This window comes from Hemitrygon akajei, chromosome 12, assembly GCF_048418815.1.
Source record: "Hemitrygon akajei chromosome 12, sHemAka1.3, whole genome shotgun sequence".
Taxonomy (NCBI): Eukaryota; Metazoa; Chordata; class Chondrichthyes; order Myliobatiformes; family Dasyatidae; genus Hemitrygon; species Hemitrygon akajei.
This window is the reverse complement of record NC_133135.1, coordinates 98,383,553-98,395,943: the sequence shown is the minus strand read 5'-3', so window position 1 is coordinate 98,395,943 and position 12,391 is coordinate 98,383,553. Positions and strand designations below refer to the sequence as shown.

General features: G+C 44.0%; 1 protein-coding gene across 1 annotated transcript in view; it reads left to right on the top strand.

Moving 5' to 3' along the window:
* The window catches only part of LOC140737314 (probable voltage-dependent R-type calcium channel subunit alpha-1E), a 619,860-nt gene that overhangs the window by 315,885 nt on the left and 291,584 nt on the right, over nt 1-12,391 (top strand). The window contains 1 exon segment of the mRNA XM_073063744.1: nt 9,508-9,597. Within this exon segment, the coding sequence (XP_072919845.1) occupies nt 9,508-9,597 (90 nt within the window).

The window sequence follows — 12,391 nt, the reverse complement described above, 5'->3', positions numbered from 1 at the left end:
CGTTTTGGGGACGTCGTCCGGATGCATTGGGATTTGATGGTATCCCCGGATGAGGTCTACCTTGGAGAAGATCCATGCGCAGTGCAGGTTTGCTGCAAAGTCCTGAATGTGCGGCACAGGGTAGCGGTCTGGTGTGGTAGCCTCATTCAGCCTGCGGTAGTCGCCGCATGGTCTCCAGCCCCCTGTCGCTTTGGGCACCATGTGCAGGGGGGAGGCCCATGGGCTGTCGGACCGCCGTATGATCCCCAATTCCTCCATCCTCTTGAACTCCTCCTTCACCAGTTGGAGCTTGTCTGGGGGAAGCCTTCAAGGACGGGCGTGGAGGGGTGGTCCCTGGGTCGGGATGTGGTGCTGTACGCCGTGTCGGGGCATGGCTGCCGTGAACTGCGGTGCCAGAACCGATGGGAAATTCGCCAGGACTCTGGTGAAGTCGTTGTCGGACAGCGTGATGGAGTCGAGGTGTGGGGCTGGCAATTGGGCTGCACCCAGGGAGAACGTCTGGAAGGTCTCGGCGTGGACCAGTCTCTGCCTCGGCAGGTCGACCAGTAGGCTGTGAGACCTCAAAAAATCTGCACCCAGAAGCGGTTGGGCTACGGCGGCCAGAGTGAAGTCCCACGTGAACCGGCTGGAGCCGAACTGTAGCCGCACCGTACGGGTGCCGTAGGTCCTTACTGTGCTGCCGTTCATGGCCCTCAGGGTGGGACCCGGTGCCCTGTTGCGGGTGTCGTAACTTGTCGGAGGTAAGATGCTGATCTCGGCACCGGTGTCGACCAAAAACCGGCGTCCCGACTGCTTGTCCCAGACATACAGGAGGCTATCCCAATGGCCAGCCGCCATAGCCATCAGTGGCGGCTGGCCCTGGCGTTTCCCGGGAACTTGCAGGGCGGGCGACAGCGGCGGGCTTCTGTACCCCACCGCTGGTGGTAGAAGCACCATTGTTCGTTGGGCTCCTCATCCCTGCCTCTGGGGTTAGCGGGCTCTGTGGCCGGGCCTGGTCTGGTTTGCTGCTGGGAGCATGGCCTGGTGATCTGTGTGACGGACGCCCCACTCACCTTCTTGGCGTTCCACAGCAAGTCCGCCCGGGCTGCCACCTTCCAGGGGTCGCTGAAATCCGTGTCGGACAGCAGCAGGCGTATGTCCTCGGGCATCTGCTCCAGGAATGCCTGCTCAAACATGAGGCAGGGCTTGTGTCCTCCGGCCAGAGACAACATCTCATTCTTTAAAGCCAATGGAGGTCTGTCTCCCAAACCATCCAGGTGCAGTAAACGGGCAGCCCGCTCGCGCCGTGAGAGTCCGAAAGTCCTTATGAGCAGGGCTTTGAATTCCATGTACTTGCCGTCCGCTGGGGGAGACTGCATGAACTCCTCAACCTGGGCAGCTGTCTCCTGGTCGAGGGAGCTCACCACGTAGTAGTAACGTGTGTCATCCGAGGTTATCTGCCAAATGTGGAATTGGGCTTCTGCTTGCTGGAACCATAGATGAGGTCTCAGCGTCCAGAAGCTTGGCAGTTTCAACAAAACTGCATGAACAGGTGCGGCATCGGTCATCTTCGGCCCAAATATCGTTTGGGCCATCGGTGTCACCAATTGTAGCGGTGTGCTATACGCAGTGCTGAAATAACGACACGGAGTCGGTAAACTGCAGTTAAAAAAGATTTTATTCGAACTTCGCGGCCTCACTTTAAAGCCTCCCTGATCCTGCCCTCCCCGGGCGCGGATGCTGTAGGGGGCACGTATTCACAGTCCAGTCCCGCTTGGGCTTTTCCCCTTGCTGGTGAAGCAGACTTGGCGCCCTTTTGGGACTGGCCTTTATGCCGGCGCACTGGCTATTTGTGAGCCGGTTCGAGTGCGCTAGGAAGTGGGTCGCCACAAATCTACCATTCGGGTCTGAGTTTGTTTCATAGTGAACTAATGAAATCGAGGAGTCTATACAAATATATACACCTTTCACCTTAGCCTGTGAATTAGAATGAAATTGCTATTCCTTCCAAAACCTAAAGAAACACTGATTATCCTCCTTCCTCACATGAGTTTCCTGGGCAAAGATAATCTGAGCATTCAATCTATTAAAAACTTTAAAAATCTTCTTCCATTTAATCGGATGATTCAAACCATTCGTATTCCATGAGACAAAGTTAGTAATATTATCCATTTTATTTGAACAAAGCATATGGTATGTAAAAGGTTAACCTTCCAGGAAGAGGGAAAAAGGTTTAAAGAGGAACAAGAAGTTATGACAATTCAGACATATTTGATAGTTTCAGTTCAGCCCAGATGAAAAAAATCTAAACTAAAGAGAGTCCCACCCCCCGCCCACAAAGACCTGAAAACTGGCCAATAGACAGCCAGTAAGCTAGCTAGAAATTCCCCTACCCCTGCTCTCTTGATGGCAAGTCTCCAAAATAGAAAAAGATGCAAAATACCACCCAGTCAAAACATTGAAAAAGGAATTCCATTGTTGCAAAATATCTTGAGAAGCAAAATCTTTAAAAAAGTGAAACAAAATACAATCTTATTAATATTTCAAAAAAAAATTCAGTCACCAGATCAGAAAAACCTTCAAACTCTAACAGTCAGATCTATAAACTGGTTGTTAATTTATAAACTAAATGAATACAGACACAAAAAAATTGGAAAAAACGTGAACTTCCACCTTAGTCAAAACATTGAGAAGGGAATGCTATAAGCAACACCAAACCAGTGTTAAAAAAAAATCAGCCATTTGCAGAATATTTTAACAGGCAAGCTCCAAAAAAAATGAAATGGAATTCAATCTTATTAATCTTTCAGAGAAAAAAAACAGTCAATCACCAACTCAATTTCTTAATTATTTTCAAAAAACAAACAATTGAAAATTGTAACGAAGGGGAAAAAAAGAAACTTAAACATAGAAGCATAATAAACATCCATACTCCAAATCAGAATATGAGTGTTATCAAACCAGTAGCAAAAATCTTCAAACTTCAAAAGTCTAAATCTATGAACTGATTATTAACTTATAAACCAAATGAATACAGACGCAAAGAGACATTCAATATTAGACAGCTGGGATCGAACATTGGTCATCAAGGAATCGTTGAGCTTCTTCCACGGATTTAAACCATTTACGTGATTTGTCAGGCAGAACAACCCTCAAACGGGCTGGAAATAGCAGAGCTGGTTGAAACATTCTTTGATAAAGTTTGGATGGTTTAAAATGCAATCTTTCTTGCATCACTTCGGGACTATAGTCTTCAACCTTGAAACTTGAGGTCCCTGTGTACAATAACCCCTTTCCGACAGGCAATTTGAATTAGATGATCCTTGGTTTACACATAGTGGAATCAAAGTATAACAGGCCAGGGTTTCAGTTTGTTAGGGGGTTTAGCTCTCAGAGCACGATGCGCGCAATCCAGTATAGGAATAGTAGAGAGAGCTTCAGAGCCAAACACATCCATTAAAAATTGAGAAAAGAATTTAAAAAAGCTCACCACTCTCAACATCTTCACGGAGTCCTATTATTCGCAGGTTCTGTCTATGACTGCAACTTCCCAGGTCAATAATCTTGAGTTTATACTGTTCCAAGTTAATTTCTTTTCCAGTACATCCAATCTGCGATCTCTCTGTCTTCCAACTTCATCGAGTTCAGCTATTTGCCGTTGGGTTTTTTTACGCTCCTGCTTAAGAGCTCCCAGTTTGCTTTCGATCTCCTTTAATACTACTTCCAAAGTAGAAATTTTTTTATTGAATTTATCATCCAGGAGTTTTGACATAGCTTCCAAAGTGAGTTCCTTCTACTTCCATTACTGGCTTCCTTGCCTTCGGCTGAAGCTTTTTGCCCTCTGGTATTCATTTTCAGTGATTAGAAGTCAAAGTTCAGGCATATAAAAGTGTTATAAACACCTTAATATAAATAGTGAAAGGGTGGTAAAGAAATTGAAAAATGAACAGAGCAAAGCCAAAATACGACTTAATCCATCTAGTGCCCCAAGAGAAGCCCCGTTTCTCACCTATATCAAAAATCTGGATGATAATGTGGTTATTTGTATTGGTGCGTTGCAAGGCACCAAGTAGTGCAAGGGTGTAGTGCACAGCGAGGAAGATTATCAAAATTTGCAGTGTGAACTGGACCAGCTGTAAAATGGAAGATGAAATTTAATGCAGACAAGTGTGAGGTGATGCTCTTTGGTTGGACCAACCAGGGTGGGTCTTACACAGTGAATGGTAAGGCACTGGGGAGTGCAGTAGAAGAAAGGGATCTGGGAATACAGGTACATAATTTATTGAAAGTGGTGTCACAGGTAGGATTGTAAAGAAATCTTTTGGCCCATTGGCCTTCATTAATCAAAGTACTGAGTACAGGAGATGGGATGTTATGTTGAAGTTGGTGAGGCCTAATCTGGAGTACTGTGTGCATTTTTGGTCATCTACATCCAGGAAAGATGTAAGTAAGATTAAAGGAGTACAAAGAAAGTTTATAAAGGTATGCCAGATCTTGAGGACCTGAAATATGAGGAAAGAGTGAATAGGTTAGGACTTTATTCCTTGGAACATAGAAGATGGAAAGGAGATTTGATGGGGATATCCAAAATTATGAGGGATATATGTAGGGTAAGTACAAGCAGGTTTTTCCACTGAGGTTGGATGGCACTACAACTAGAGGTCATGTGGTAAGGGTGAAATGTGAAAAGTTTAAGGGAACATGAGGAGAAACTTCTTCACTCAAGAGTTGTGAGAGTTTGGAGCATGCTGCCAGCACAAGAGGTGGATATGCATTCAATTTCAAAATTTAAGTTAAGTTTGGAAAGCTACTTGGATGGTAGGGGTATGGAGGGCTAAGGTTCTGGTACAGGTTGATGGGAGTAGGCTGTTTAAATGGTTAATCGTGTACTAGATGGGTCAAAGGGCCAATTTATGGGCTGTACATTTCCATGACTCTTATTACAATGTTGTGTTTTCCCTATTCCTGTTGCTATGTTAACTGGTCTGTAATTTTCTGTTTTCCCTCCCCCTCCCTTTTATTTTAAATATTTGCCTCCTTCCAATCTGTGAGGATTGTTCCATGGTTAATAGAATTCTAGAAAGCAATCAGTGTATCAAGCCTTGGGGATTTACTAGCTTTCAGTCCCATTATTTTCTCTAGTTTTATTTTCTTACTAATACTAATTTCCTTTAATTCCTTACCATAATTAGATTCTTGGTTTCTAACTTTTCTTGTAGGTTCAAACAGCATGGGCAGTCATTGATGACTTTCATTCTCCCATTTACACTAAACCCACATTGATCCTGTTTTCTATTTTCCATGTTCCTATCACCAACACACTGGGGACATTTTGTACAGTACAGCACAGGAACAGGTCTTCCAGACAAGATGTTGTGCCAAATTAATTAAACTAATGGTAGCTTCTACTTGCACATGATCCATATGCCTCCACTCTTTCCCTATCTTCAGGTGCCCTCTAAGAACCTCATAAGCACCACTATTGTTTCTAATTCCACTATCACTCCAGACATCCACCACTCTGTGTAAAAATAAAATGCCCCACACATCTCCTTTAAACTTCTCCTCTCTCACCCTACGTACATGCCCTCTGCTAAAAGATATTTCAACTCTTGGACAAAGATACCAGCTGTGTACTCGCATAATTTTATGATCTTTTAAAAGGTTTTTAAAAGGCTTAGTCTTTGCTGCTCCAGGTAAAACAACCCTAGCTTGTTCAGATACTCCTTTAAGCACATGTCCTCTGATCCAGGCAGCATCTTGGTAAACTTCATCTGAACCCTCTCTAAAGCCTCCACTCCTCTAAATGGTTGAGCAGAACTGAATGCATTACTTCAGGTACAGAGATTGATGAAAGCTGCAACATAACTTACTGTGCACAGCTTACAGTTATCAATTCACTTATAACCCTTTCATCTTTAGGAGGAAACTGGAACACTCTGAATCGCATGTTGTCACAAGGAGAACATGCAAACTCTGCAGTCATAGCCCCAGTGGTCAGGATTAAACCTGATTAAAATCAGTAGCTATACTAACTGTGAAATTTTGTCACTTAAAACCTACCTTTATCCTTTCCTGTAATAACTCCACCAACTCACAAAGCCAAAGGTCCTCACTCAAGATCAGAGTTCAATTCTATCATCCTCTGTAATGAGTTTGTATGTCCTCCCCGTGAACCTATGGGTTTCCTCCCACAGTCCAAAGACGTATTAGTTAGAAGGTCAGTTGGTCATTTTAAATTGTTCTGTGATTAGGCTGGGGTTAAATAGGTAGGTTGATAGGCAGTGGAACTCATTGGGCTGGAAGGGCACTGTATCTCTAAAAAATGAATATATAAATAATCAGGTTTAATATCACTGTTATGAAATGTGTTGTTTTGCAGCAGCAGTACATTGCAAATTATAATAATAAAACTATAATTTACAATATGAAACATTTTTAAAATTTAAATTGATCATGCAGTGCAATTCCGAACCAAACTTGAATTAACAAAGGATGCTTGACAGTTGTGGCGGGTCTTGAATACTATCACCTCTTATAAAGTTAAATCAAGTGACATAGGAGACAACAGGGCTTCGCTTCCAGATGAGCTCAATGCCTTCTATGCTTGCTTTGACCATCAAAACATGGAGGAACCATCATGATCTCCCACATCCCCTGATGATCCTCTAATTTCAGTCCCTGAATCTAATGTTTGAGCAGCCTTAAGAAGGGTGAACCCATGCAAAGCATCCAGCCCAGATGGGATAATTATCCGTACCATTGCTGATCATCTGGCTAGTGTGTTCACTGAGATCTTTAACCGTTCAGTTTGGTGGTGTGTGGTACCCACCTGCCTGAAGCAGGCTTCAATTATATCAGGGCCTAAGAAGAGCATGGTGAATTGCCTCACTGACCATCACCCAGTAGCACTTACATCCACAGTGATGAAGTGTTTTGAGAGGTTGGTGATGAAACATATCAACTCCTGCCTAAAAGGCAACTTGAATCTGCTCTAATTTGCCTACTGGAGCAAAAGGTCCACAACAGATGCCACCTCATTGGCTCTTCACTCAACCCTAGAACATCTGGACGGCAAAGACCCATACACCAGGATACTCTTTATTGACTACAGCTCAGAATTCAACACCATTATCCTCTCAAAACTAATCAATAAGCTCCAAGACCTTGGCCTTAATACCTCCTTGTGCAATTGAATCCTGGATTTCCTCACTTGCAGACCCCAGTCATTCTGGATTGGCAACAATATCTCCTTCACGATCTTCATCAGCACAGGAAAACCACAAGGATATGTGCTTAGTCCCCTGCTCTACTCACTGAACATTTACCACTGTATGGCTAAGCACAGCTCCAACGCCATATTCAAGTTTTCTGACAACACCTCTGTCGTAGGTCAAATCAATGGTGGTGATAAATTAGCATAAAGGAGAGAAATTGAAAATCTGGCTGAGTGGTGTCAAAAGAACAACCACTTACTCAGTGTCAGCAAGATCAAGGACCTGATTTTAGACTACAGAGGAAGGAAACCAGAGGTTCCATGAGCCAGTCCAAGTTGGAGGATCAGAGGCAGAGAGGGTTAGCAACTTTAAATTATATTATTAAAGGTGATATTATTTCGGAAGACCTGACTTGGGCTCAACATGCAAGTGCAATAATGAAGAAGGCACAACAGCATCTCTACTTCCGTAGAAGTTTTTGAAGACTCAGTAAGACATCTAAAACTTTGACAAACTTCTGCAGATGTGTAGTGGAGAGTATATTGACTGGCTGCATCACAACCTGGTATGGAAACACCAATGCCCTTGAACAGAAAATCCTACACCTAGGTCATGCTGTCTTGCTGCTACCATCAGGAAAAAGGTACAAGAGCCTCAGGACTCACACCACCAGGTTCAGGAACAGTTACTATTCCTCAATCTTAAACTCTTGAAGGAAACTTCACTCAGCTTCATTTTCCAGATCATTGAAATGCTACCACAACCAATGGACTCATTTTCAAGGACTCTATCTCATGTTCTCAATATTTGTTGCTTATTTGTTTTTTATAGTTACTTCTTCTTTTTGCATTTGCACAGTTTGTTGCCTTCTGCACTCTGGTTGAACACCCGAGTTGAGCGGTCTTTCATTGATTCTGTTATGGTTATTATTCGATAAATTTATTGAGTATGCCCACCAGGAAAAGAAAGTCAGGGCTGTGTATGATGACATATATGTGCTTTGATAATAAACTTTACTTTGAACTTTGAAATTTACTTTGAAAAGAGAGGAAAAAATATATAGTGAGTTAGTATACATGGGTTTATTGTCCATTCATAAATCTGATGGTAGAGGAGAAGAAGCTGTTCTTGAAACCTTAAGTGTGGGTCTTTGGGCTCCTGTACCTCCTCCTTAATGGTAGCAATGAGAAGAGGTTATGTCCTAGGCTATAGGGATCCTTAATGTTAGGTGCTGCCTTTCTGAGGCAGCACCTTTTGAAGATGACCTCAGTACTGGGAGGCTGGTGCCTATGATGGAGCTGGCTGAGTTTACAACTTCCTGCAGCGTTTTCTAATCCTCTGCAGTAGCTCCTTCATATAAGATGGTGATGCAGCCAGTTAGAATGCTCTCTATGATACATCTGTAGAAATTTTCAAGAGTCTTTGGTGCCATACCAAGTGTCCTCAAACTCCTAATGAAATTCAGCCACTGTCATGCCTTCTTTGTTAATGCATCAATATATTCGGTCCAAGATCTTCAGAGATGTCGACACCGAGGAACTTGAAATTGATCACCCTTTCCATTGCTAATCCCTCAATGAGGATTGGTGTGTGTTCCCTCAATTTCCCCTTCCTGAAGTCCACAATGAGTTCTTTGCTCTTACTGATGTTGAGTGCAAGGCTGTTGTTGCAACACCACTTAACCAGCTGATCTATCTCACTCCTGTGCACCTTGTCACCATCTGAAGTTCTGCCAACATAGTTCTGGCATTGGCAAATTTACAGACAGCACTTGAGCTCTGCCTAGCCACACAGTCATATCCCATCTCCAATATGATGTCAACTATCTAAACCTACATCAGGACCTTTTTCACTTCCAGCACACATCAGGACTATCTGTAGAGGCTCACTGGTATCTCTGTTACCCTGCCAGATCTTCACTTTAGGGAGACCAGGGAAAGAAGGAACATAGAGTTATTGGGCAGGAAACAAACCAGATGAGAAAAGGAGTAACACTTATCATGCTGCTGAGTTCAGTGAGTCAGGCAGGATCTATGGAGGAAATTGGACAGTCGGCATTTTGGGTCGAGCCCTTTCATCTGGATTGGAAAGGCGGTGTTAGGCAGGTAGGTAGTTACCTCTTTACACCTCATTCTGTGCTTTCATGAGACCACAGAGAGAGTGGACCTCCATTCATTTAAGTTTGGATGTTGCCTCTCTTCTCTCACACTGTTCTCTTGAATACTTGGTATTTTCATCATTGACAATTAATAGATCTCTGTATTTGGGAGGTACAGGCTTTATCTGAGATCAATAAATTCTTTGTTTTCAGTCCTTAGAAGAGCAACAATCAAAAAAGGCCGAATGGATATGATCCACACAGAGTCAAGTGATGATCACTACACTGAAATATCTTCTGTGGGTGAGTCTCACTCTTCCTTAGATGAGATTGATGGAAACAGAATTGTACAGTAAGGAACAACAGCCCTGAAGCCTAATTAAACACACCAGAACTCCAGTTCCCATGCTCGCTTTAAACACATCAGGACCCCAGATACCACACAGAGCAGCACAGTAGTGCAGTGGTTAGCACAAAGCTTTACAGTACAGGAGACCCAGGTTCAATTCCCATTGCTGCCTGTAAGGAGCTTTCTATGTTCTCCCCATGACTGCATGGTTTTCCTCCAGACCCTCTGGTTTCTACCCACAGTCCAAAGATGTACTGGTTAGTAGGTTAATTGGTCATTGTAAATTGTCCTGCGATTAGACTGGGATTAACTCAGGGATTGCTAGGTGGCACAGCTCGAATGGCCAGAAGGGTCTTCTCTGTACTGCATCTCAGTGAAATAAAATTTATTTGATACTGGTTTGTTATTGTAATGTACTGAAATACAATGAAAAGCCTGCATTTAGTGCATATCCCTCTAAACTTTTCCAGTCCATGCACCTTTCCAAGTGTCTTTTAAATTCTATAATTGTACCCATGACTACCACTTCCTCTGGCAGTGTATTGCACATACAGTACCCATCTCTGTCTATATGAAAAGGTTGCGTCTACTCTTTTCATATCTGTCCCTCTCACATTAAATGTATGCTCTCTCATTTTAGACCCTCTCCAACTTCTTTAAATTCACTCTTAAACTTCTTATGCTCCAAGGATAACAGCCCCAACCTATCCTGTTTCTCCTTACAACTCAAGCCCTTCAGTTCCAGCAACATCTGTGTAAATTCTTACTCCACCCTCTCTAGTGTACTCACATCCTTCCTAAAGTACGGCGACCAGAAGTGCATAACATATTCTATGTAAGGACTTACCAATGTCCTACACAGCTGTAACATGACGTTTCAACTAAAACATATCGAACAGTACAGCACAGGAACAGGCTCTTCAGCCCACAATGTGTATGCTAAGTAGGATAGCAAATGAATCTAATCTGTTCTGCCTGCAAATCATCTATATCCCTCCATTCTTGTGGCTATCTAAAAGCCTTTTGAACTACATTATCATATCTCCTCTCACTGTTGCCACCCCTGGTAGCTTGTTCCAGACACCCACCATCTTCAGTGTGTTTAAATTAAAAAAATTAAAAATAAATCAAACCTGGCCTGCATATCCCCTTTAAATTTCCTGCCTCTCAGCTCAAAGCGATGCCAAGTCAAGATACTTTTTATTGTCATTTCGACCATAACTGCTGGTACAGTACACAGTAAAGACAAGACAACATTTTTCAGGGCCATGGTGCTACATGAAACAGTACAAAAACTGCACTGAACTACATAAAACAACAAAAAACTACACTAGACTACAGACCTACCCAGGACTGCATAAAGTGCACAAAACAGTGCAGGCATTACAATAAATAATAAACAAGACACCAGGCACAGTAGAGGTCAGTAAGTTGGTGTCAGTCCAGATGCTGGGTATTGAGGAGTCTGATAGCTTGGGGGAAGAAACTGTTACATTGTCTGGTCATGAGAGCCTGAATGCTTCAGTGCCTTTTCCCAGAAGGCAGGAGGGAGAAGAGTTTGTATGAGGGGTGCGTGGGGTCCTTCATAATGCTGTTTGCTTTGCGGATGCAGCATGTGGTGTAACTGTCTGTGATGGCGGGAAGAGAGACCCCAATGATCTTCTCAGCTGACCTCACTATCCGCTGCAGGGTCTTGCGATCCAAGTTGGTGCAATTTCCGAACCAGGCAGTGATGCAGCTGCTCAGGATGCTCTCGATACAACCCCTGTAGAATGTGATGAGGATAGGGGGGGTGGGAGATGGACTTTCCTCAGCCTTCACAGAAAGTAGAGACGCTGCTGGGGTTTTTTTGCTATGGAGCTGGTGTTGAGGGACCAGGTGAGATTCTCCACCAGGTGAACACCAAAAAATTTGGTGCTATTAATGATCTCTACCAAGGAGCCGTCGATGTTCAGCGGGGAGTGGTCGCTCCGTGCCCTTCTGAAGTCAACAACCATCTCTTTTGTTTTGTTCACATTAAGAGACAGGTTGTTGTCTCTGCACCAGTCCATTAGCCGCTACACCTCCTCTCTGTAAGCTGACTCGTCGTTCTTGCTGATGAGACCCACCACAATTGTGTCAGTGGCAAATTTGTTGATGTGGTTCAAGCTGTATGTTGCAGCACAATCGTGGGTCAGCAGAGTGAACAGCAGTGGACTGAGCACGCAACCCTGGGGAGCCCCCGTGCTCAGTGTGATGGTGTTGGAGATGCTGCTCCCGATCCGGACTGACTGAGGTCTCCCAGTCAGGAAGTCTAGGATCCAGTTGCAGAGGGAGGTGTTCAGGCCCAATAGGCTCAGCTTTCCAATCAGTTTCTGAGTAATGATTGTGTTGAATGCTGAACCGAAGTCTATGAACAGCATTCGAACGTACGTGTCTTTTTTGTCCAGGTGGGTTAGGGCCAGGTGGAGGGTGATGGCAATGGCGTCGTCTGTTGAATGGCTGGGATGGTACGCAAACTGCAGGGGGTCCAGTGAGGGGGGCAGCAGGGTCTTGATGTGCCTCATGACGAGCCTCTTGATACACTTCATGATGATGGACGTGAGTGTGACGGGACGATAGTCATTGAGACAGGACACTGTAGACTTCTTCGGCACGGGGACAGTGGTGCTGGCCTTGAAGCACGTTGGAATGACGGCACTGCTCAGGGAGATGTTGAAGATGTCAGTGAGAACATCTGCTAGCTGGTCTGCACATCCTGTAAGCACT